Source organism: Lithobates pipiens, unplaced genomic scaffold, assembly GCF_037356315.1.
Source record: "Lithobates pipiens isolate NorthernLeopardFrog02 unplaced genomic scaffold, aLitPip1_a1.2 Scaffold_13, whole genome shotgun sequence".
NCBI lineage: Eukaryota > Metazoa > Chordata > Amphibia > Anura > Ranidae > Lithobates > Lithobates pipiens.
This window is the reverse complement of record NW_027507718.1, coordinates 123,245,867-123,273,273: the sequence shown is the minus strand read 5'-3', so window position 1 is coordinate 123,273,273 and position 27,407 is coordinate 123,245,867. Positions and strand designations below refer to the sequence as shown.

The window sequence follows — 27,407 nt, the reverse complement described above, 5'->3', positions numbered from 1 at the left end:
CTGCCCTAAATAGACTTCTGGCAGAAGCTCCGAGGACTCTTCCAGATCATCCATCTTCTGTTCCAATGGACCAGTTTACCATTCTGTTTCACAGTCACTGCCTTTAACGGCATGGCTGTTGAAGCCCTATTCCTGAGGGACAGGGGTATCTCTGAATCAGTGACTCACACGATGCTAAAAGTTTTGAAGGCAACTTTCCACGAGGTCCACCATCACACATGGAAGGCTTGCTTTGCTTGATGTAAGGCAAGAGACTTTTCCCAGAAATTGTGGCCTTTCTGAAATTGGGCCTGGATCAATATTTGACCAGATTTTGGCACTGAATCTGGTTCTTTCCGTGCTTTAAAAAAAAAAACGCCCTTTAAACCTATTGGAGATGTTCCCTTTCAATCCTCACTCACAAGGTTGCATCTCCTGTTGCATTCATCTTTGTGAGGAAACTGTCTGAGCTGGTTGCCCAATTTTTTAAAAGAACACTTTCTGTTGGCCTTAGCCTATAAAAAGCCCTTTTTTTGGTCATGGACACTGAAAATTTGGTGTTGAGGCCCAGAACTTCCTACCTGAGGTAATTTTTTTGCCTCACCCAGAACATTGTTTTTCACTCCCTCTTTGCTTCAGTTCATCAGAGGGAGACTTCCCTCCTTTGCCTGGGTGTACTGCAAGTCTACATTGCAGCCACTGCTTATATTAAAAAGACTGACTTTGTCTTTGTTATTCTTGATGTCCCAGCAAAGGGCAGCTAGCTTTTCTCGTTCACCACTTCTCTGTGGCTCAAAATGATCATCATTTAAACTTATTGTCTTCAAGTGATTGCAAAGGCTCTTTTTTTTCCTTCTAAATAGAGCCTGGGAGAGACGAAAGAGGGGAGAGAAGAATTGAAGCCAGGCACAGTGCGGAATCGATGTTGGACTCTGGTAAATATTTATGGAAGGTGGGATTGGGAACAGCAACTGGAAGTTTTTTTTTTTTTGTTTACCTTGATGCAACAATCAGTTTCCACCTTTTTTCCTGTCAAGGTGCTCTCTACTCTACTACACTAGATCTAGGTTTGCTTCTTGGGCTTTTTGGCATTAAGCAATTGCTTCCCAGATTTGCAACACTGCCACCTGGTGTTCTGTTCACACGTTTCCCAAGTTTTAATTTTTTTTCAACTTTACATTTTTAATTTACTGTTGATAAATTCCAACAATTATAGAATAGGGTAGTTCAATAACATATTGTATCATTATTGTGGTTAGATATTTAAACATACAAGAACAAGACGTAAACAAACATGTAAGGTAATGACTATATTCTGGTTAGTCAATTTCCGTCCACCCTTAATGGGACCTAAATGTAGACGGAGATCAACTCTCAAGATCTTATAACCTTCAAGGGAAAAAAAAGAGTTAAACCTGGTTTATATGTTATATTGGATCATGCTCTTAGAATACTGTTCTCAGATGGTGATGTTTTATAGTTCACAATTTTTTAGGTAATTAGAGGCTCTCGGATTATTTAGCCATTCTTGCCAGGTTTTTTTTTTTTTTTTTTTTGTTTAGTTGTAGAATAGTTTTTTTATATGCAAGTAACAATTCATATTGTGCTTGGATATTGAGTCTGGTGATGGCATTTGTTAATTTAGGAGTTTCATTAGATTTCCATACGCTGGATATAGCGAGTCTTGCTGCTATAAGTATATGTACCACAATTGTTCGTTTTGCAAGTTTTTTTTTTATGGATGTCCAGGCCTCTTCTGATGCCAGGTTTGGGCAATAGTACCTTCAAGTGGCCCTTTAACCGGCAGGCCGTCTCCAGTTGTGTTGAGATAGAGATATATATATATATAATTTTTTTTTTTTTTTGTGGCCCTGTTAGTGTTTTCTTGCCATTGTCCACCCATCGATTCCCTCAATGAACACTAAGGTTCACTGGGGGACACAGATCCTTGCCCATGCAATGCTATTGGAACTGCTTTTCAACAAACCTAAGGCATGCTGACCAAAGGAGGGGTTTTACCAAGCTTGCACTGTTTTTGTTTGCTAGTGCTTTCAGTGCTGCATAATAAGACTATGCAAAATTATATTTAAAGTAAAATTCTATCAGTTCTAGCTATCAATAATCAGGATTTAAACTGTTAACATACTGGTATATCACACCCATCAGGATCAATAAAATGTTTCCCCTCTGTCCTAATGTGTGCTGGCTGTGGGAAAGGGGGGAAGGAGATTGGTGCTCTTCACATTCTTTGGTCCTTCTGGTTTTTGCACTTCTTTTGGTCAGAGGTACGTCCCATTGCCCAGAAATTCACTGATTGTTTCGTACCGTGGGATCTGGGGTTCGTTCTTCTGCACCTTATGGCAGTGAAAAAGCTCTATCCTGCTTTTCTGGAAACACACAACCACCTTCAATCTCAATTTGGTTAAAAAAGGTTACTGAAATGGAGGATCTGGTAAGAGGGACCTTCGAGATAAAATCCTCAAAGTAATTCTACTGGCATGACAGCTTTCTCTGCTAGGTATTCATACCTGGTGGGTTGAATTGACATCCTGAAAAGTATTTAAAAAAATAAAATAAAAATAAATCTGGCTATAGCTTCCATAGAAAATAAAGCATTTCAAACAATATTGTCAAAGCTTATACCCCCCAAAAAAAGTGCACGTATTGTCTTATCTTGAGTAATGACGCAGTTCTCGTCAAATAAACTGACCCATAGTGGAAATGTAAAAATTGCCTTGGTCTATAGGGGGTGTACAGGTAACAGAGCTAAAGTGGTTAAAGGTTTTTTTTTTTTTTTTTTTTTTACACTTGGAGTGATGTCATTGTAATTTGTATGCATTATGCTGGTAATTGTAAAGCACTCTTGTTTGATATCTTTTGACCGTTCCCTGTTATTTTCTTCTGTTCGCTTTAGATATGGGACCACCACACCATCACCAAGGCCACAGAATGCCACATCCTGGCATGAATGAACATCCTCCATGGGGAGGTCCTCAACACCAAGAATTTGGCCCACCACCACATGGGTTTAATGGTCAGCCACCTCATATGCGTAGACCAGGGCCTCCACACGTCAACCATGATGACCCCAGTCTTGTTCCGAATGTTCCTTACTTTGACCTCCCTGCCGGACTTATGGCGCCATTGGTTAAGGTTAGTACTATTACCATTTGTATGTTTACAGATGCAACTTGTCACTAGCAGATTGTCTGGTAAATAAGTGGATCAGATGGATTTAGAGGGAATCTGTCAGCAACCAAAACATCTGGCTCACAACCTTCTGATGCTATCTCCAGGTTCTGGACTGTTTACGCTTTCTAGGGCAGTAATTTAATTCACATTGATGTAGAATAGGTACAGCTGAACTGTCCCCCCAAGCTAGTATACTTCACTTAAGACGGGTAATTGCTTTTCTCAGTTCTCAGACATCTAATTTTTTTTATTTATTTATTTTTTTGGCCTTTTGTCTTTTAATAACCGCTTGACTACTACAGTCTTTTTAATACCACTTGGCTACTTGTGTAACACAAGTGGGACCCTACAGGGCTCAGGTTTTCTGTGCCTAACTGCCCTGTTTGTCTATACTCCAGGACCAGGTAAGGATATCAGATAGCATGGGGAAAGTTTTTTTAAAAGAATGCTTGTGTTCTTTGTGTTCCCCTAGAAATTTTGAGAAGACAGAGTTCATATTTGCTGGTGGGTTGGTGGCTATGTCCTCATTCTTATTCTGATGACGAAAGTACATAACTAAGCAATGCTTAAAAGCTTTAGTTAATAGCTATATTATTAACCTGCCCCCCCCCCCCCCCATTTTAAAGTTTTTAGTTTATTATGTTTAGTGACTCCAGAATACATTTCTTATGTAACCACTTGCCACCTGCCATATAGCAGAATGACGGCGGCAAAGTGGTTGTGATATCCTGACCTGACACCATATAACATGAGCAGGATAACACAGCAGGCACGCGATTGTAGGTACTGTGTGTCAGTCTGACGCACCGCAACTTTGAGCTTCTTGCCACATGACCAGATGTGACCAATCACAGCTGATCATCGCATGAATCAGGAAGTGCCAGTAAACAGCTTTCCTTGGTGGACAGGGAGAGCCGATCTGGCTCTCCCTGTCAGAGGCGGGGTCTGTGCTGATAATCAGCACATTGATTATCAACACAGTCCCCATCAAAAGGTGGCCATCAGCTGCTAGCCTGTCCTCATAATAAATGCCTGTCTGCCCAAAAAAGTGCCAATCGGTGCCCCATCAATAATGCCTGTCAGTGCCTCAACAAAGTGCCACTCAGTAATGGCTGTCAGTATCTCCTCATCAGTGTTACCTATCCAGTGCTGCCTATCAGTGCCCATCAGTTTTATTTTTATTTTTATTTTGGTCTTTTTTTTTTGTTTATAGCGCAAAAATGTAAAACCACAGGTCATCAAATGCCACCAAAAGAAAGCTTTATTTCTGGGAAGAAAATGATGAAAAAAAATGTAGTTTGGGTACAGTGGCGCAATTTGTCATTCAAAGTGGGACGTAGCTGAAAGCTAAAAATTGTTCTGCGCAGGACGGTGGGGGGGGGGAGTGGTTAAACCTGTATCTCAGTCAGGTTAGGGGCCTGAATGACAATCTGGAGAACTGAAGTAATTCTAATGTGTCTGAACATTTTAAATTGCATTTCAGCTTCATGTGTCTGTTGCCTTGTGATAACACTTTATTAGTAATATCTTTTTTTTTTTTTCCTATGCAGCTTGAAGATCATGAGTACAAGCCTCTTGATCCCAAAGATATCCGCCTCCCTCCTCCAATGCCACCTAGTGAAAGACTTTTAGCTGCTGTTGAGGCATTTTATAGCCCTCCATCACATGATAGACCCCGCAACAGGTCAGTTTTAACGCATTTGAGATGCCCTTTTAAAGCGTAAGACTGTGTCCACCTTTTTAAGACCATGTAACATGGCGCCAAGTAGTGCCAATAAAATATCCATTTTATATTATGCTAAGATATAGGATGTTTCATATGGTTCTATATTTGCTAAGACACACACACACACACACACACACACACACACACACACACACACACACACCTGTGTGTGTATGAATAAACTACAAGCCCCGACATCCTTAGCGGCTGTCGGCTTGTAGTTTTCAATGAACTATCACGGGGAGCTGTGGGAGTGCAGTGTAGTTCATTGAGTCTTCCTGTCAGAGTATTTGCTTACCCGTACGCGGTGGACTGGCAAGCAGATGACGGTGTGCAATTGCATTTCTGTCTGTCAAAAAACAATGTTTGTGTGTTTATCAAACTTGGTTTTATTTATAAAGACGTTATATATTACAATGGCTAAATCTGTGTCTGTAGTGCATGTTGAAACCTTTGGTGAGATGTCAGGGATCTAAACAGACCCCTAACATCTCCCATTTTGAGGCAAAGAAAATGACTGAGGACACAGATTCCCCAGTCCCTTTCTCAGCATTGAAGATGAATGAACAGGAGACAGAGGCTCCTGTTCATTCATAAAGTGAGCAGAGTAAACACGGTTTGCTCTGCTCAGTTATCACAGGACACAGGCGTGATCTCGCTTGCTGTGTCCAATTCCTGACAGTTCCCCCTGCAGCTGGCGGGGGACGAGGAGGGGAGGACAGGAGCGCCAGAGAACGGGGGGGGGGGGGGTGGCGGCGGCGGAGAAGGACATGAAGGGGCTGGGGAGGAGCACACAGGAAACGGCTGGGAATTGATCGGTGCAGCGGGAGGGACAGCTGTGAACACCGATCTCCCTGTATAGCTTTTTGAAAGCCATGAGAGGAGGAGGAGGAGAAGCGGCTGTCGGCTAAAAATCTATGCAAACTAGATCGGTGTTCACAACTGTTCCCCGCTGCACCGATCATTCCCTGGGAGATTGTGAAGCGATTGCGGGTGTGTGGGAGCAGCCGCAGAAATGCGGGAGAATTGGGATGTCTGTTCTCAAATCATTGTCATTGCTTTAACCAGTAGTAATGTTTATATGTGAATTACTTTTAAACATAAACAAATTCAATGCACTTGACCAAAAAATATTTATAGTTCATCTTTACAACTGTGTTTGCATTCTGTTTCACAGTAACAAAGTGGGGGCCATAGATAATATGTTCCTGTGGAGGTGGTATAAACTTTTTTTTTTTTTTCTGCAATATCTCCTTGAGGTTTCATTCAGCTTATCTGAATCCTTTTTATCTGTGTCCTTTTTACATGTGCAGTGAAGGCTGGGAGCAGAATGGCCTATATGAATTTTTCAGAGCAAAGATGAGGGCCCGCCGGCGAAAAGGCCAAGACAAAAGGAGCAGGTGAGGAGGATAGGTTATTTCTGTCTTTCATGGAACTTTAAGACCTCTAAGGGGAACTGTGTTTTCCTTTTTATATCCTTTGCACGTAAATAAAATGTTTTTGTTACATGGAAATGTGTTAAATTCACTTTTCTTCATTCGTCCATAAAAGATTTTACATTAAATGAAAAAATAAGAATTGCTATGATGGTTCTCAACAAAGTATCCTATTTATTCTGGTTTCATGGATAAGGCTCTTTACAGTATCTGTTTTTGTATTGGGTTATTGGTCAACAAACAGTATTACGGTACCAAATTGACTGTTTGTCATGCTGTAATCATAAGAAATGTAAGGTTATTGATAGCTGACATGTACGGGCTACACTAACGGGCCCACATCGCTCCCAGAGTTACTTCTGGGTATCGCGGCCCCGGCACCGTGATTGGCCAGAACCGCAGATAATGGCACACTTACTGAAGCAAATGGCATGTACATGCCATTGCTTCAGTGCGCATGTGCCGATGATGTTGGCACATGCAGATACAGGGGTATCTCCTAAACCGCATAGGTTTATAAACTATCCAGGATAGCTACAGGTAGTGTAAGGATTTACAACCACTTTAAGTAGCTATCTGGAGTGTATACCCTTAGCAATAACTTTGGAGGTCATTACCGGTCTGGGCAGTTGCCTGAATTGTGACCTTTGGGCACTGGGCTCCACACTGGTGCTTTCCAGATCTTTGTGTATTGTTAGCCATTGAACGCTTTCTAGTTCCAGAGCTTTAGCACAGTATCTGGTGTGACCCTGTATCTGAAGACTGACTTGTGAGTAGGATCTGCTTTGTTTATTGCAACCATTGGGTATTGCGTCATAAGGCAGAGTGCTGCACATGCTGTGCTCTTGATCCCACCAATTCAGCATGAGGTTGCACCTACCAGCTACTGCTTCTAATCACAAGAAACATGCTTTTCAGACTTGTTTAGTCTTTCCTGTCACCTACAGTGACTTGGGGTCACCTTTAGCCGCCTGAACCTCTCCTGCTTCCAGAAGCTGGCTTGTGAGCACCAAGGCTTTGCCTAATATCTAGAGGGAAGTTGTCCTTACGTTGTAGCTTGACATGTCAGATCCCAGACACATGGGGGACAGTCCCATTCTACCAAGTCCCTCCAGATCACATTAACTAATAGTTCCAGGGCAGCCTGCAGTGCTCCTCTTGAGGCCTGGAACATTGTCCCCTGCTTGAGTCCCTACAGTCCTTGGAGTCTTCCTTGCATTCTTCAGGCATGGCCCACTCCTCAGTTCTTTTCCAGTAGGATGTCCTCACAGTTGGGCAAGGTTTCATGGGTCAAACTGCAACCTTGTGTGCAGACTGACTGCAGAGGCTATAAGTGTACCTCCACACATTCCCCGTCAGAATCATTACCTGATCTGCCTGCAGTTTTAGTGCAGTCTGGGCCTTCTGGTTCAAAAGCATTAACTGATGACTGATCTAAAAAATCCTTGATGAATGATGTTATCTCTGAGGAGTCCCAAGCAAATGTCATTTTTCCCAGGCTTAGAGAGGCAATTTTGGCTTAAAAATGGAAGGGCTGGTGGCGCTACCTGGCTAGCATCCCTTAGAGGTCCCAAGACCCCTAATAACCTTTTTGCGGTACCCACTAGTCCCAGACATCCAAAAAAGCATTTCATGCGGCCTTCCTCCTCGGAAGTTGAGAAGTTCCTTAAGTTATTCCTATGCCTCCACCTCCAAAAGCCAGACCCAAACCAGGCACCCATTCAACTGCACACCATTGGCTTCCAAACCTGCTGTCAAATCATTTTCGCCAGAGTGAACCAACATCTGAACTGAGGAGTCTAAACATATTTGGAAATATCTGGCTGTAGCAGAAGGCAGTTTGTTCGTGAAAGGCTGGAGAGCGTAGTGAAGCATGGTGGAGGTTCCTTGCAAGTTTGGGACTGCATTTTTGCTAAAAGATTTTCAGATTTGGTCAGGATCAATGGTGTCCACAATGCTGATAAATACAGGCAGATACTTCTCCATCATGCCATACCATCAGGGGGCGTGTGATTGGCCCCAAATTTATTTTTCAGCAGGACAACGACCCCAAACATACATCCAATCTCATTAAGGACTGTCTTCATCGTAAAGCTGAACAAGGAATCCTGGAAGTGATGGTTTAGCCCCCACAGAGCCCTGATCTCAACATCGAGTCTGTCTGGGATTACATGAAGAAGACAGTAGGATTTGAGGCAACCTAAATCCACAGAAGATCTGTGGTTTGGTCTGGAACAAGCTACTTGACAAGTTCCTTCAAAACCTGTGAACAAGCACCGTGTGTACCTAGAAGAACTGAGGCTTGTTTGAAGGCATACAGTACTTTTGCACAGTAGTGTACACCTTTTTCCTTCTTCTTTTTTTTTTTTTTTTTTATTCCTCTTTCTGCTGCAAAGGATCATGATGGAGCTTATTCCGGTGATCCTCATTAAAAAATAAAAAAATAATAATCTGGACTGGCCCATGTGGTTCTTCGACCTGATCAGACTCCTGGCAGATGTTCCGATGCACCTTCCAAATCAACGGCTTTTTCTGTAACAAAGACTGGTTTACTATCCTGCTTTGTGGTAAGGTCTACCATCGCACTTGGAAGACGTACATCATTTTGTGTGAGGAAAGACTATTTTCAATCAGGATGATTATCTGTGGGATACACACTGACATTTTTTCAATTAGACCAGGATCAGCATTTGGCCCTGAATACCAGCAAGGGTAAAATCCTGGTGCTTGTGGGCTTGTCCCATAGGCTGCTAGCCTCCCATTCTTTGATTTAAGACCTTTTTTGTACAGCATGCCTTTTTATGTGGTCCACCCTGTGCGCTCGGCTGTCACTCCAAGGGATTTGAACCTGGTTCTCTCAGCACTTCAAAAAACACCCTTTGAAACTCTCAGGAAAAGTCCCCTTCCAAACGTACTAGATTGTGTTCAGTGTTTTTCTTCTCAAGGTGATTTCGGCCTTTCACCTCAACCATAGTGCGTCCGGCCCCAGTACATAAAATAAATTTCCCTTCATTGTCTAAATATACACCAATCAGGCATAGAATTATGAGCACTTACAAGGATAGTGAATAACCTTGATTGTCTTGTTACAGTGGCATAGGAAAGTGGGTAGGATATATTAGGAGAGCCAGAAATTGAACATGTTGTCCCTAAAGTTGATATGTTGAAAACATAAAAAATGGGCAAGCAAAAGGATTTGAGTGACTTTGACTTGGGCCAAGTTGTACTGGCTAGACATCTGGTCAAAAGTGTGGGTATTGTGGGATGTTCCTAGTCTTCAGTGGTCAGAACCTACCAAAAGTCGTCCAATGTGGATAAAACGGACAAACCAATGACAGGGTCATGGGCTGGCCCCTGTAGTCCTAGCCAAAAGAGCTGCTGTGGCTCAAATTGCTGAAAAAGTTAAAGTGGTTGTAAAGGCAGGAGTTTTTTTTTATCTTAATGTATTAAGATAAAAAGCCTTCTGTTTACAGAAGCCCCCTAATACTTACCTGAGTCCCACCTGGATCCAGCGATGTTGCACGAGAGGCTTGGCTGTCTGGGACTCTCCCTCCTCCTCAGGGGAGCCAATGGCGAAGCGCCATTGGCTCCCCTGCTGCCAACCAAAGTCATGAGCCAATAAGGAGAGAGAGGAGCAGGGCTTGGGTGCTCCCATAGCAAAAAAAGAGACTTTTTAGTATCACTTTAATGCCGGTTTTGATAGGAAAATGCATCGCAATTTGTTGCATATGGGGCTGCGTAGCCACAGACCAGTCAGGGTGTCCATGCTGACCCATGTCCACAGCCAAAAGCACCTACAGTGGGCATATGAGCATCAGAAATGGACCACAGAGTAATAGAAGAAAGTGGCCTGCTCTAATGGATTCAAGAATGATTTGAGGAATCAGTTTGAAGTGTTGACTTGGCCTTCAGATACTCCAGATCTCAATCCAATCGAGCATCTTTGGGATATCCTGGAAAAAAACAGCCTGATCCATGGAGGTCCTATCTTGCAACTTGCAAAACTTAAAGGATCTGTTGCTGACAGCTTGGTGCCAGATACCACAGCATACCTTCACAGGTCTAATGGAGTCCATGCCTCAACGAGTTATGGTGGTTTGCCATAATGCCATAACGCCCCCTTCCTTCTCTTTCCTGAAGGTCCCTACATAGGAGAACCAGCTTCTCATTCAGCATTTCTCAGTGGCTTAGACTGTTCATTTTTTAGGCTTATGGTCTTAAAGTGTATTTTCGCTTTTGAATCGAAATTGGGATAACACCAACTTTAGAATTTAAAATTACATTTTCTCATTCACATAGCGTAACTAAAATATATAAAAATTGTAGCTTAACCTTCTAGACCAGCAAAGAAAAAAAAAAAAAGGTGTTTAAGGGGGCTGGACAGCTGTTTGCCATCATCAACCCTGTGTTTATTGTGCAAGCACCTATTCGCTATCAATTGTGACTAGAGCTAATTAGCGCGATTGGCTGTGAGTAGGCAGCCCCATTGAAATCTATGGGAGGCTGCTGGCTCTTGCAGGTTATCGTGCCAACTAATCTTTTTAAGCAGCGATCACGTGCAAGCGATGGACCCTTGGTGCAGGCAGTCTGTGTCCAGGTCCTGATCACTCGTATGTTATCCCTGCATGTGTGCATGGCATTCTGTGTGAACAGAAACGCATAGCAAACATATAGTGGGGTTTTCTGAAATTTTGACTGCAAAAGTGTAAATGCACTTTAAAGCTTAAGAAGCCTGTGTCCCTTTAATGAACGGCAAGAAAATTATGTTCTATTATATACAGAAATCCAAATGTTTTGCTTTATCAACAGATGTATACTAGAGCTTAACGCTTTTTTTTTTTTTTTTTTTTTAATTCAAAAAGCAGCTTTATTAAGCATAGTACAAAGGATATTGACAACACAATGTAGCGCAACAGGCACTACCAACACTAACAGGTGCATTTCACATACAAGTGCTTGAAATATACAGCTAACTGCAAAGGGAAACCCACAACCCATTGGAGAGGTTTTAACAAAAAATACACGGTGAAGGAGAGGGAGGTAGACCCCGCAGAAAATCCATAGACATACCTAAGTGAAATCAGCTAGCTCTCAGCACTACAGGTGGAGGAGTCCTCCAACCACCTGTCCCAGATTTTATTGTATTTGTGGGGACAGCCCCTGTGAGTGTACAACATTTTCTTGTGGGGAAGGGTGACATTGATCGCTCTGATCCACTGCTGTGTAGTGGGGGGGCGTCCTCTCAACCATGTTTTGGCGATCTGTAACCTAGCCTGAAACAGAGTCTCTTGCAGAAAAATATTGAGATACTTTTCGCCTTCCGACAGCGAGAGAAGCCCCAAAATACATTGCTTAGGGACACCGGGGAGCCCATGCGGTCGTGGAGGAACTGGACCACCTGTGCCCAGAACCCTTGTATAGCCGGGCATGCCCAGAGTAAATGGTAGAAGGAGCCAGCTGAGGAGGCGCAGCGGGGGTCATGTTCAGGTCTGTATTTAGCTATGCGGTGGGGTGTAAGATGAGACCTGTGCAGGATATAAAGGTGGGTGAGGCGGTCCGAGAGTTTAGGTGACATTAGTTTGTGGTTCGCTAGAGCTTCGTCCCAATCCTCATCCGACACCGCTCCCAGATCACCCTCCCACCGAGAACGGACCTGAGAAGCCACAGCCGAAGCCGTGGGAACCAGGAGGTGGGCATATAGCTGTGAGATCAGCTGTGCAGGCTCGGGACCCAACACTAGGTCAACCAGAGCTGGGGTCCCAATTCTTGGGATTTGGTTGGCAAACTGGGTGTGGAGCGCGTGCCGGAGTTGGAGATAACGGAATAGCATGTAGTTAGGCAGGGCGAATTCGTCCTTGAGGTCCTGGAACAGTCTAACCATTCCATTGGAGACTACCTGCGAGAGGTAGATGACCCCCCTGCTTGCCCACAGCCCGGAATCCGGGATGAGGGCAAGGTCTGGCATATCAGAATTATTCCATAGAGGCGTGTGAGAGTGGGGGGATGGTGTTTGTCCTATCCGTGTTGCTAAGTGCCAAATTTTACAGTGGTGAGAAAGCATAAGGTGCCTGTCCCTAGGAGCGGATGGAAGGGGGAGGGTGCTAAACAAAAACTGCAAAGGGTGGGTCAGCGGGGTGGGGACCTGGGAGCATACCAGGGTAGTGTAGCGGGCTCTATCCGTGTGGTGAAAATGGAAAAAGTGGGAGAGTTGCGACGCGATGTAGTAGAGGAAAAGATCTGGCAGGGCCGTTCCCTCCAGCATCCGAGGGGCATTTTAGAACCCGCCACGGCAATTTATGTCGGGACGACCCCCAAACGAACGTATTGAGGATAGATTCCAGGGCTTTAAATGTGCGAAGGGGAAGACGTACGGGTGCCTGCCAAAAAACATATAGAAGCTTGGGGAGGAGGATCATCTTAACCAAATTTATTCGGCCCATCACCCCAAGGGGGAGGCGGGACCATACCTGTTTTTTAGATTTTAGAGTGTCAAATAGGGGCTCAACATTAAGAGTAAGGTAATCTGGGAGGGACCTGGAGACGTGCACTCCAAGGTACTTAAAGGTACTCGCCCGAGCAAGCGGAAGAGCCGCCTGCTTGGCGGTGGGGGGCCCCAAGTCCAATGGTAGTATTTGGGACTTGGTCCAATTGATCCGGAGCCCAGAGAAGGCTCCGAAAGCCGTGATGGTTCGCAGGGCCGCCTGCAATGAGGGGCCAGCATCCGCTAAATAAAGAAGCATGTCGTCCGCGTAGAGACTGACCACCTCATGCAGGCCACCGCAGCGAAGACCCCTGATATCTGGATGGGTCCTGAGGGCCATGGCCAGGGGCTCCACCGCCAAAGCATAAAGCAGCGGGGAGATGGGGCACCCCTGACGTGTCCCCCGGGAAAGTGGGAAAGGGGGGGAGATCCTACCATTAACCTGGACGCTTAACGCTTTTTTTAGACATTCATGTATATTCATTGCCTTTACCAGTACAGTTTAACCACTTTCAGACCGGACCATTTTTCTGGCTTAAGACCAGACCGCTTTTTGCGATTCGGCACTGCGTCACTTTAACTGACAATTGCGCGGTCGTGCGACGTGGCTCCCAAACAAAATTGAGGTTTTTTTTGTTTTCCACAAATAGAGCTTTCTTTTGGAGCAGAGATCAGCGTCACTTGTTGCTAGGCAGAACAGCGGCATCTCCCAGTTCAGCCTCCCCGTGAGACGAGTCCGCGGGACCCGCGACCGGACTCGCAGGGGTCGCGACCAGCACGCGAGCACGCCGCCGGTGGCGCGCACGTGATGGCAGGGCGGCATATAGAAATGGACGTACCTGTACGCCAATATGCCTGCCATTCTGCCGACGTGCATTGGCGTGCGCCGGTCGGGAAGTGGTTAAAAGGAAAACGTATGAATATGCGGCTCTGCCACACAATGGGAGCTTGATCCAGACTTTTAAAGCAGTTTTATACCCTGAAATAAAAAATACCTGTAAAGCAAAGGCATAATGAGTTAGTATGCATACCTTTTAGAATGAAGCATCCGCACCGCCTCCCAGTCACCGTTGTGGGAGCGGACATGTTCCCTCTGCGTTTCTTCCAGGTTCGCGGCTCCGCTGCTGTGAGTGGCTGAAGCCGCAATGACATCACTCCCACACATGCACGCAGGAGTTCTCTTTCCTGCAAGGTCCGGCAGCATCCGCAGGACCTTCAGAGTGCATGCGCTGCTGGCGCCAGGGGCTGCATGCAAGGTGAATATCTCCTAAACCATTCAAGTTTAGGAGATATTCATTTTACCACAAAGTAAGCCTTATTATAGGCTTACCTGTAGGTAAAAATGTGCAAGCAGGGTATACTACCACTTTAATGCCATCTGTGTTAATGTGTATATGTAATTTGTATTCCAGACTTGGTACGATAATAGAAACATTACCCTTTCTATTGTGTTGCAGCTGTATTTAATCTTTTAGCTTCTTTTAATGTTATACATTTTTGTTGTTTTTCAGTAGGGCATCGAGATCTAAAAGTCGTTCAGAAAGTCGGGGCCGGTCTTCTTCACGCTCACAATCCAGATCTTCCAAGTCTTCTCGCTCCTATTCGGAGTCTCGGTCACGATCTCGTACTCGATCCAGATCATATTCTCAATCCAGGTCCAGGTGATGTATACATATGTTTTACTGAGTTTATTTGTGCCATATGTACCTACTGACTGTGTACACATTTTTAGGCTATTTAGATGGGCTGTAGAGCTGCAGGTTGACTAAATAAATCCCCCTGTATTAGGCTTCCATTTTAAAATGTCACTGGGAGCCAGAAAATGTACCACATTTCTAAAGTATTTTTTGAAAAATTAATTAATAAACAATAAAAGTGTTTAAATCTGGTATGCTTCAAACCGGGAAATTCCCCCATATTGGATTTTCCAGGCAGCAAATAAGAAGAAGAAAATGCTATGAAGGAATAAGAATATACAATTTTATTAGACAAAATATAAAAAAAAAAATATTTTTTTTAAATGGTGGATGTGGGAGGATAATTGTTTAAAATAAGAGCTGTGGTACAGGAGTTATCTAGGGTATCCCCAGTGCTCAACCTGGACAGACAGAAACCGGCAGTCTCTGCATATGGAAATTATAATTCAGGAAAACTAAGGTGCGCCTCTTGCCCATCGGCTACCCAACCGGGATTTTGGGAACCTAAAACTGTGACTCCTCATAAGCCACGCCGGGGCGGTTTGCTGGCCCCCCTGACTGATGTGCCCTACCGGCCCGGGGTCTTTGGTGGGATCTGATGAGGGACTCTACCCTGATGATATAGGTCCAGGAGACACTGTGCAACACGGTGAAAGTGTGTACAAATCCTCTGAAGAAGACCCGGCGGGATCGAAACGCGTCAGTTACCATTATTGTAGCATTTGACTATTGTACATTATTATATGTTGCAAATGCTCCCACTTGCGCTGGTGCTTTAATGTTTATATCTCCTGTACCACAGCTCTTATTTTAACCAATTATCCTCCCACATTCACTATTTAAAAAAAACCTCAGTTTTTTTAATATTTTGTCTAATAAAATTGAAGTCTATTCTATTTCCTTTGTAGCATTTTTTTCTTAATTTTTTTAAAATTATTTGCTGCATAGAAAACCCCATATGGGGGAATTTCACTCTTTGACAATTCTCCGGGGTGTGCAGCGTTGTTCTTTTCTCTGAATAGTGGCCCCTTTTGTTTTAAAATATTGTATGCTTTTGAAGATACTGCTATGTAAACAAATCCATTTTATATAAGAGCACGGTGCATGTCTTAACTGCTTGCTGCCCACCCACAGTGCACTTACTGTGGGCAGATGACACCTCCAGGCTAAGTGATGTAGGAGTACGTTATGGCTTAATTCCTGGTTTTGAAGCATGCTGGGCACACCCCCTGCTGATCTATGCTGTGATTGGCAGCTGCCTGGTGGTCTAGGGTGGCCAATCGGTGCCCATCCCCAATGCCTGCCAGTGCCATCAGTGATGCCTATCAATGCCATCTATCAGTAGGCAGCACTGCTGGGCACTATCAGTGCCACCCATAAGTATCCATCAGTGCTGCCTATCAGTGCCCATCGTCGGTGCCGCCTTATCAGCGCCCATCAGTGAAGGAGAAACTTTTGTTTATAACCGAAACAAAATAAATCCTTTTTATTTTATTTTTTTCTTCAATATTTTAGGTCTTATTTAGCAAAAAATAGAAAAAACAGAGGTGATCAAATACCACCAAAGAAAAGCTCTATTTGTGGGAACAAGATGATAAAAAATCTGTTTGTGTACAATGTAGCATGACCACACAATTGTCATTTAAACAGCGACAGTGCTGAAAGCTGAAAATTGGCTTGGGCAAGAAGGGGGTGTAAGTGCCTGGTATTGCGTTAAATACATTGCAGGTGCATCGTAACAAAAGGTGTATAAAGTGTTACAGTATGTCTTCTTTAGAAAACAGTTGCAGCCTAAGTAGAAAAGCCTGTGTCCTGCCAGCATGTTGCAGAGCAGAACCAACACACCCCATGCTGAGTCAGAGCTCTCCAGTCAGTGGGGAGCATAAGCTTTGCTGACTGCATAGCTATATGTTGGACTCGGATGGGGATTGTCAATTTTCTGCATCCTCCCAGAAAGCAACGGCCCTCTGCAGCTGCTAACAGGAGACAGGCTTTTCTACTCCGGCTGTGGTTGCTGTAGAAAGAGAACAAACTGTAGGGCTTAATGTACACGTGATGTTTTTAAACCTCGCCTGAACAATTTAACTTGACAGCAACCAACGTAAAAACGTCTGTTTTGCCGCATTTACATGCCGTGTTTGCGTGTTTTTTTGTTTTTTTTGTAATTTTTTATTTTTTTTTGCAAATTGTCAAAAATTAAAAACTCCTGTAAACGAAATGTGACTAAACGCGAGTTAACACATTTACATGCCTTTACAAGCTGTTACAGGTATTTAGCAAAAAGAAAAGATAAGATTGCGCTATGGACAAATTTACCTGTTTGCTAGACAAGTTTAAATAAGTTTAAATGTTAAAATGACTACAATAAAGTGAACTGTGAAGGGTTAAAGCTGCCTGTGCTTGAAACCTATCCCTCAAGATGGGAATAGATTAGAAATCTGAAAAATAAATTAAGCTTTGGCGCTAAAACCTAAATGGTGTACTAAAAATGCTAATATTCTGCAAATTACATAAAATGAAGCCCAATGTGGGAATTTCACCAATACACTGTATATGTGATATTAAAAATATATGTGAATGGGAATGTGTATCCGTTATCTTACATAACAACTATGCACAAGTGTGGTAAAAAATAATAATAACTATGCACAAGTGTGGTAAATAATATGATGAAAAATACAACTAATCTATCACAACTAAAAATGTAAGTGCTTTGGTAAAAAGTGCTTTTGCTCACATAAATGAGCCAATACTTATACTCTAAAAAGTGATAATCAAAAAGGCATTGTGAAACTACCAAGTGAAAACATCAAAAAGATCATATAATGTCCAATCCAAAATATATTATAATGTCCAACTGAAAATATTTATTCAAAGTCGCATCATCTAGTTGCTGAAAAAACGCATAAGACTTTTATCAGATAGGAAGGTGAAGCAAGGTGACTGGTGAAAACAAGGGTTAAATTCCTCTCCGGTGCGCCACTCTGTGTTAGAGAAGAAATGTATATATGCGCTCACCAGACATTAAACCCCCAATGGGTTAGCCAAGCAGTCACAGTATGAGCCACTGTGCAGCTCTCTCAAGGCTCTGCCACCGCTGTGCTGTGGGGATATTTTACACTCTTCCTTCCGTGAATGGTCCGTTTAGCGTTTGTACATGAAGGGAAACAGAAGTACAGCCATGGTGCAATATTGTTGTGTAAACGTACAATGTTTATTAAAATCAGTTTTACTCACAAATTCCAAAAAAGATAGATCGCTGTGAAATATGTTCCGCCGGCGTTACTGCTTGAATAGCAGTGTAAGGTGCACGTTCTAGGCCACGCCCTACGCGTTTCGTCAGAGCGACGTCATCTGGAGCGCTCCAGATGACGTCGCTCTGACGAAACGCGTAGGGCGTGGCCTAGAACGTGCACCTTACACTGCTATTCAAGCAGTAACGCCGGCGGAACATATTTCACAGCGATCTATCTTTTTTGGAATTTGTGAGTAAAACTGATTTTAATAAACATTGTACGTTTACACAACAATATTGCACCATGGCTGTACTTCTGTTTCCCTTCATGTACAAACGCTAAACGGACCATTCACGGAAGGAAGAGTGTAAAATATCCCCACAGCACAGCGGTGGCAGAGCCTTGAGAGAGCTGCACAGTGGCTCATACTGTGACTGCTTGGCTAACCCATTGGGGGTTTAATGTCTGGTGAGCGCATATATACATTTCTTCTCTAACACAGAGTGGCGCACCGGAGAGGAATTTAACCCTTGTTTTCACCAGTCACCTTGCTTCACCTTCCTATCTGATAAAAGTCTTATGCGTTTTTTCAGCAACTAGATGATGCGACTTTGAATAAATATTTTCAGTTGGACATTATAATATATTTTGGATTGGACATTATATGATCTTTTTGATGTTTTCACTTGGTAGTTTCACAATGCCTTTTTGATTATCACTTTTTAGAGTATAAGTATTGGCTCATTTATGTGAGCAAAAGCACTTTTTACCAAAGCACTTACATTTTTAGTTGTGATAGATTAGTTGTATTTTTCATCATATTATTTACCACACTTGTGCATAGTTATTATTATTTTTTACCACACTTGTGCATAGTTGTTATGTAAGATAACGGATACACATTCCCATTCACATATATTTTTAATATCACATATACAGTGTATTGGTGAAATTCCCACATTGGGCTTCATTTTATGTAATTTGCAGAATATTAGCATTTTTAGTACACCATTTAGGTTTTAGCGCCAAAGCTTAATTTATGTTACAGGTATTTGGCGTTTCAAATTGCTTGTAAACTCAACTGCCTAGATACAACTATAAACCAACCTGTGTACATGTACCGATAAGATAACATAGAGGAGAGTTCAGGAGCAGCTGAAAAAAATAAATTCCCAACTGCTCCTAAATGTCTGTTTACCAGCAGCAGTAAGGCTTCATGTACACGGGACGTTGTTTAATCTCTCCTGAATGATTTAACTTGACAGCTAGAAACTGACATAAAAAAAAAGTCAGTTTAATTGTGTTTACATGCCGCGTTTGCATCTAGAAGTTTTTTTTTTTAAAACGTCTGTAAACAAAACACCGCTAAATGCGAGTTACTGCGTTTAGCAGCTGTTACAGGCATTTGGCGTTTCAAATGCCTCTGAACATCTGTCCTGAATGCATTTTTTTTTTTTTCATTCCAAAAAAATGCTTCTAAACTCAACTGCCTAGAAAGGACTATAAGGCCTCATGCACGCTGCGCGTTTTTACAGCAGCTGTTTTTGGCTTCAAGCGTTTTTTTTTTTTTCTACTGTCCTTAATCTCTTGCGGACCAGCCGCAGCAATTTTACTGTCGCAGGTTGGCTCTGCTGCACGAAATCACATTATACTACGTGATCTAGCGTGGCTTGCATAGCAGGCACGCGCCCCCCTGCGAGCTCCGTGAGTCGGATTGCGGGTCCTGCGGACTCTATTTCCAAGGGGATAACCGAGATTGTGTCACGGAGAGGAAGAACAGAGAGATGCTAATGTAAACGAGCATCTCCCCATTCTGCCTAGTGACACTGTCACTGATCATAGCTCCCTGTGATCGGGAGCGGTGATCAGTGATGTGTCACATACAGCACCACCTAGAGTTAACAACTTCACTGCCAGTCACGTTTACACAGTAATCAATGCAATTTAAAGAGGAAGTAAACCCTGATGGCTTTACTTCCTCTTTCATTCTCTGCAAAGCATAATGGACTACTATGCATCGCATAGTAGCCCATTATGTGTCACTTACCTGACACAGGAGCCAGCTTTGTCACCGCTGTCCCCTGTAGTCCGGCGCATCCATCTTTTCGGTGGGGTCTCGCAGCTCCGCCGCTGTCATTCGGCGGAGCCGCGATGACGTCACTCCCGCACATGCGCACGGGAGCCGACGCGCGGCAGCTCCATTATTGGCAATGCCGCGCTCAGTGCACCTGCCTTCAGGCAAATATCTCAGCGGTGCCTGTCTTCGGGCAAATATCTCCTAAACCGTATAGGTTTAGGAGATATTTCTTGGACCTACAGGTAAGCCTTAATCTAGGCTTACCTGTAGGTCAAAGTGGTTTGTAAGGGTTTACAACCACTTAAAATTGCACTGATCGCTGTATAAATGTGAATGGTCCCAAAAAATTTGTCAAAATTGTTCGATCTATTTGCCATAATGTTGCAGTCACAATAAAAATCTCTGATCGCCACCATTGCTAGTAAAAAAATATTTTTTTTTATAAAAAATGGCATAAAACGATCCCCTATTTTGTAGATGCAATAACTTTTGCACAAACCAATCGGCCTAAACTGAGCAAAAAATATATATTTTATATATTTTTTGGTGATATTTATTATAGCACAAAGTACAAAAAAAAACTTTTTTTTTTTTTTTTTTTTTTTAAATTGCAGTTTTTATTTTTTGCACTATAAAACAAAAAAATGCCAGAGGTGATCAAATGCCACCAAAAGAAAGCTCTATTTGTGGGAAAAAAATAAGGATGTAAATTTTGTTTGGGCGCCACGTCGCGCGACTGCGCAATTGTTAGTTAAAATGATGCAGTGCCATTTAGCAAAAAGTGCTCTGGTCTTTGTCCAAATAAATCCTCCGGGGCTGTAGTGATTAAACTCCCCATCATGTTATCCTATGTGTCCATGCACACACAGACTGTTATCAGCAGTTTTTTGCCTTTTAAAAACTCAAAACTAGTGGGATCTGAGAGGAATTTTTAAGATGTTTTCAGCTGTAAAAACGCTCTAACGTCGATAAACGCTCAAACACACAGCATTTTTCCACGTTTTCAATCCATTGAAAATAAATTGCGGAAAAACACTAGAAACACTAATAAACGCTATTGCAAAATTTTTTTAAAAAACTTTGGAAAACTCACTGCAAAGCTACTGCCGTTTTTTAAAACATTGTTTAACCACTTACAGACCGGACCAATTTGCTGGTCAAAGACCAGACCACTTTTTGCGATTCGGCACTGCGTCGCTTTAACTGACAATTGCGCGGTCGTGCGACGTGGCTCCCAAACAAAATTGACGTCCTTTTTTTCCCACAAATAGAGCTTTCTTTTGGTGGTATTTGATCACCCCTGCGGTTTTTATTTTTTGCGCTATAAACAAAAATAGAGCGACAATTTAGAAAAAAACGCATTATTTTTTACTTTTTGTTATAATAAATATCCCCCAAAAATATATAAAAAAACATTTTTTTTCCCTCAATTTAGGCCGATACGTATTCTTCTACATATTTTTGGTAAAAAAGATCGCAATAAGCGATTATTGATTGGTTTGCGCAAAAGTTATAGCGTTTACAAAATAGGGATAGTTTTATAGCATTTTTATTAATTTTTTATTTTTATTTTTTTACTAGTAATGGCGGTGATCTGCCATTTTTATTGTGACTGCGACATTGTCGGGGACCCATCGGACATTTTTGACACATTTTTGGGACCATTGTCATTTATACAGTAATCACTGCTATATAAATGCAGTGATTCCTGTGTAAATGACACTGGCAGTGAAAGGGTTAACCTGTGGGTGGCAGTGTAGGGGTTAAGTGTTCCTAGGAGTGTGTTACTAACTGTGGGGGGGTTGGGCTTTCATTTAGTGTACACTGATCTCTGCTCCAATCACATGGAGCAGAGATCAGCGTCACTAGTTGCTAGGCAGAATGGGAAAATGTTGTTTATACAGCATTTCCTCCATTCGGCCGCTCCGTGAGACGATCGCGGGTCCCGCGACCGGACTCACGGGGGTCCCGACCAGCGCAGGGGCGCGCCGCTGGCGGCGCGCTCCCGATGGCACGGCGGCAACGAATATTGGACGTACATGTACGCCAATATGCCTGCCCGTGCCATTCTGTCGACGTACATCATCGTGCGCTGGTCGGGAAGTGGTTAACATCCAGTGTGCATGAGGCCTAAAGCCCCATACACACTATCCATTTTTCTGCTGAGTTTTTCCTTCAGATTTACCAAAACCATGTAATATGAGGTCAAACCTTAAGCGATTGTATGCAATCAGGCAGGCCCTTGCACTACATGATTTTGGTAAATCTGAAGACAAAAATCAGCAGAAAATCTGTTGGTGTGTGTATGGGGCTTAAACAACCCTGTGTACATGTACTGATAAGATAACATAGAGAATTCAGGGGCAGCTGAAAAAAAAATGCCCAACTGCTCCTAAACGTCAGTTTTACAGCATCAATGTAAATGAGGCCTAAGATGTAGAAGACCTTTGTTTTGATGCACCTGGAAGTTCTTAGCTTATTTAAACTGCAGGTTCAGTTGACCATTTTAAAACCAGAATTGTTTTTATGGCTATGCAGTATTCTATTCTTTAGCTTTTTAATAATTCTCAGGCTATGCAAAGCAAGAATGAGTTTGCCAGTTTGCAGTTTGTAGACTAGGTTAAGTTTATTGATGAAAGAATAATATGCCTGTTTAGGTTCCTAATTTATATTATTGTGAACATTTGTTCCCTTATTTACTCCTCGATCCTTGACAACTAGTTCTTTGTTGCTGGTGACTACTGCGTGTGTGTGTGTGTGTATTATTATCTCTACCTCTTAGGGCAGTGATGGCGAACCTTGGCACTCCAGATGTTTTGGAACTACATTTCCCATGATGCTCAACTACATTACAGAGTGCATGAGCATCATGGGAAATGTAGTTCCAAAACATCTGGGGTGCCAAGGTTCACCATCACTGTCTTAGGGTGTTTGCTCTACGATTACCATCTTCAACCAGCTGAAGAAAGACTAATAGCTTTTTATGTTATGGCACTGCTTTTCTTTTAGGAGCCGAAGCAGGTCTCGGTCATCTCAAAGTCGGTCAAGGTCAAGATCGAGATCAAAATCTTACTCGCCTGGAAAACGACGCAGATCTAGATCTCGCAGTGCTACCCCTCCGTAAGTAAATATTTAAACCAAATGGTTTAAATACTTTTTTTTTTTTTTTTCTAGTAAGTGTACCTGAATTGGACCCCACATTTTCATCAGTCCAATTACCGTGTGCCCAGCTACTGTATAAAAGGTACATTTTAAATGGTTATGAATGTCATTGGAAATTGCCCACTAGCAACCTGTCATCTACCACCTATCCATTTTATTGTAGCCCCTATAAAACCACGAACACAACTTGTTTGGATCTGTTCCAATAACTGTATAAGGAAATATAAAGGGGTCTTTTCTATTTTTTCTATCAATGTAATTCACGGACCTATGTAAAGGGTGATCTTTTATCTACAGCTGTCTTGCACTTCTGATCACCTCAGTGTGCACTATTTAGGGCTTGAACATATTCTGTTCACTTAGTAGTTTCCTGCGTTTTCCATTTTTAAAGTGGTTATTGCAACATTAAATCTCTACCTTCACTTATTGAACCAGGTGATAATGTTGTTAAGTTGGTTGTATATTCTAGTTTAAAATGTATAAAGGCAGTTGTACCTACAGCCCTAGCTGAATAATTGTTAAAAAAAAAAAAAATCATTTTATTTTTTTTATTTTTTATATCAAATGACCTCTACCTAACCAACCACTTGGTCCACTTGGAGCAATTTTTACTCCTTTTTGTAAAGAAAAATGTCCTACCTTACAGTATTTATACCTAAAAACTCCAATACCTATACAGGACCATTATAGCCCCCTTGTTGCATTTAAAAAAGATACTCTCGCTACTTGGACACGTTTTTGATTGCTTTCTTCAAATGTTTTTTTTTTGTATATTATACAGATCCTCCCTTTATTTATTTGAAACCTTCTTACCTTAACCACTTAAAGACCGCCTCACAACGATGTACGTCGGCAGAATGGCACGGCTGGGCACAAGCACGTACCTGTACATTGCTATTTAAGTGCCCAGCCATGGGTCGGGAGCGCGCCAGTCCTGTGCTCCGTGGCCATGGAACCCGATCACCGCTGGTGTCCCGCGATCAAGTCACAGAGCTGAAGAACGAGGAGAGGTCTGTGTAAACAAACCTCTCTCCGTGCTTCCTAGTGTGGCTGTCACCGATCATCTCTTCCCTTTTTATAGGGAAGGACGATCAGTGACGTCACAAGCCAGGCCACGCCCCCCTACAATAAAAAAACCACATAACCTCATACATAACACCTACACTGCCCCCTAGTGGCTAATTCCTTCATTGCCAGTGTCATTTAAATAGCACTGATTGCTGTATAAATGACAGTGGTTCCAAAAATGTGTCAAAAATGTCCGATGTGTCCGCCATAATGTCAGTCACAATAAAAATCGCTGATCGCCGCCATTACTAGTAAAAAAAAAAAAAAAAAAAAAAAAAAAATTTATAAAAATGCTACAAAACTATCCCGTAGTTTGTAAACGCTCTAACTTTTGTGCAAACCAATCAATAATCGCGCATATATATATATATATATATATATATATATATATATATATATATATATATATATATATATATATATATATATATATATATATATATATATATATATATATATATATATATAAAAATTTTAACCAAAAATATGTAGAAGAATACGTATCGACCTAAACTGAGGCAAAAAAAAACGTTTTTTTAATATATTTTTAGGGGATATTTATTATAGCAAAAAGTAAAAAATATTGTCACTCTATTTTTGTTTATAGCGCAAAAAATAAAAACCGCAGAGGTGATCAAATACCACCAAAAGAGAGCTCTATTTGTGGGAAAAAAAGGATGCATATTTTGTTTGGGAGCCATGACTCAAGACCACGCAATTGTCAGTTAAAGCAACGCAGTGCCGAATCACAAAAAGGGGCTTGGTCCTTTGGCTGCAAATTGGTCCGGGGCTTAAGTGGTTAAACATGTTTGCAGCATGTTCCAAGAGTTAATTTTGCGGCAGCAGGAGAACAAGTTTATGCATGTTACCTCCCAGCAATGGGGACATAAATTTCCCAATATTGAACTGTATATCTTTTGCATCTCTAATCCAACACATAAGAGATAGGATTCGTGGCACTTTGATATACACAGACCCTGAACATGACCAAAACATGACACTTCATAAAAATTTGTTATGTTCTTCACATTTACAAGGCATGACACCAAGCAACCACTCTCCTGCAATGTAGCCATGCAGAAACTATACTATTTTGTATTGTTCTTTTTGCCAAATGTTGTGGCCATCCTCATTGCCAACTGCATTCTCACATGTGTTTTTTTGTTTTTTTAGTAGTTCTTCAGGTTTGGGTTCCACATCTGGAGGAAATACAACAACAAATATCCGTCTTGGGGAGGAAAACAAGGGGCACCAAATGCTAGTAAAAATGGGTGAGTAGTCTCTATCTGCTTTGTCTTTTTTTTTTTTTTATATACAGGCACATACAGTTAGGGCCATAAATATTTGGACAGTGACACAAGTTTTGTTATTTTAGCTGTTTACAAAAACATGTTCAGAAATACAATTATATATATATATAATATGGGCTGAAAGTGCACACTCCCAGCTGAAATATGAGAGTTTCCACATCCAAATCGGAGAAAGGGTTTAGGAATCATAGCTCTGTAATGCATAGCCTCCTCTTTTTCAAGGGACCAAAAGTAATTGGACAATGGACTCTAAGGGCTGCAATTAACTCTGAAGGCGTCTCCCTCGTTAACCTGTAATCAATGAAGTAGTTAAAAGGTCTGGGGTTGATTCCAGGTGTGTGGTTTTGCATTTGGAAGCTGTTGCTGTGACCAGACAACATGCGGTCAAAGTACTCTCAATTGAGGTGAAGCAGAACATCCTGAGGCTGAAAAAAAAGAAAAAATCCATCAGAGAGATAGCAGACATGCTTGGAGTAGCAAAATCAACAGTCGGGTACATTCTGAGAAAAAAGGAATTGACTGGTGAGCTTGGGAACTCAAAAAGGGCTGGGCGTCCACGGAAGACAACAGTGGTGGATGATCGCCGCATACTTTCTTTGGTGAAAAAGAACCCGTTCACAACATCAACTGAAGTCCAGAACAGGGAAGTAGGTGTATCTGTCTCTAAGTCAACAGTAAAGAGAAGACTCCATGAAAGTAAATACAAAGGGTTCACATGTAGATGCAAACCATTCATCAATTCCAAAAATAGACAGGCCAGAGTTAAATTTGCCCAAAAACACCTCAAGAAGCCAGCTCAGTTCTGGAAAAGTATTCTATGGACAGATGAGACAAAGATCAACCTGTACCAGAATGATGGGATGAAAAAAGTTTGGAGAAGAAAGGGAACGGCACATGATCCAAATCACACCACATCCTCTGTAAAACATGGTGGAGGCAACGTGATGGCATGGGCATGCATGGCTTTCAATGGCACTGGGTCACTTGTGTTTATTGATGACATAACAGCAGACAAGAGTAGCCGGATGAATTCTGAAGTGTACCAGGATATACTTTCAGCCCAGATTCAGCCAAATGGTGCAAAGTTGATCGGACGGCGCTTCATAGTACAGATGGACAATGACCCCAAGCATACAGCCAAAGCTACCCAGGAGTTCATGAGTGCAAAAAAGTGGAACATTCTGCAATGGCCAAGTCAATCACCAGATCTTAACCCAATTGAGCATGCATTTCACTTGCTCAAATCCAGACTTAAGACGGAAAGACCCACAAACAAGCAAGACCTGAAGGCTGCGGCTGGAAAGGCCTGGCAAAGCATTAAGAAGGAGGAAACCCAGCGTTTGGTGATGTCCATGGGTTCCAGACTTAAGGCAGTGATTGCCTCCAAAGGATTTGCAACAAAATATTGAATAAATAAATATTTTGTTTGGGTTATGTTTATTTGTCCAATTACTTTTGAGCTCCTAAAATGTGGAGTGTTTGTAAAGAAATGTGTACAATTCCTACATTTTCTATCAGGTATTTTTGTTCAACCCTTCAAATTAAACGTTACAATCTGCACTTGAATTCTGTTGTAGAGGTTTCATTTCAAATCCAATGCGGTGGCATGCAGAGCCCAACTTGCGAAAATTGTGTCACTGTCCAAATATTTATGGCCCTAACTGTACATCTTTAGCTGTCGTAACAAAAAAAGTTTAATATCTAGGCATGTAGAACGCACCTGTCTAGCCACATGTGTATACAATAAAGGTTTTTATTGTAGAACACACATTTAGTGTATAGACATCTTTGTATGTCATGCTGTGTTCACATGTCGCCAGTAATACTCTCTTAAAAGGAAACTTAAAGTGGAAGTAAACTCCCCTATCGTTTTCAGCCAAGGAAGCTGCCATCTTTTCCTCTGTTTAATCTTCAACTGCTATGGTGCCGCACATGTGATTCATTATGACACCGGCCATTGGATGGTTTGATAGTTTGGCTGTGCTCTCAGCCAATGTGCAGTAAGCATTCACGGCATGCCTTTTTTTATTTTTTATTTTTTTA

At 42.1% G+C, this 27,407-nt stretch overlaps 1 protein-coding gene across 12 annotated transcripts in view; it reads left to right on the top strand.

Annotated features, from left to right (window-relative positions):
* The window catches only part of CHERP (calcium homeostasis endoplasmic reticulum protein), an 89,727-nt gene that overhangs the window by 48,624 nt on the left and 13,696 nt on the right, over positions 1-27,407 (top strand). For 3 of the 12 annotated variants that reach the window (XM_077475492.1, XM_077475487.1, XM_077475494.1), the window contains 8 exons: positions 843-914; positions 2,894-3,132; positions 4,722-4,855; positions 6,075-6,113; positions 6,211-6,297; positions 14,326-14,475; positions 22,834-22,944; positions 25,228-25,325. In XM_077475492.1, the coding sequence (XP_077331618.1) occupies positions 843-914; positions 2,894-3,132; positions 4,722-4,855; positions 6,075-6,113; positions 6,211-6,297; positions 14,326-14,475; positions 22,834-22,944; positions 25,228-25,325 (930 nt within the window). The remainder of the gene's footprint in view (positions 1-842; positions 915-2,893; positions 3,133-4,721; positions 4,856-6,074; positions 6,114-6,210; positions 6,298-14,325; positions 14,476-22,833; positions 22,945-25,227; positions 25,326-27,407) is intronic. The other 9 variants (XM_077475498.1, XM_077475496.1, XM_077475499.1 and 6 more) reach the window with 7 other exon arrangements.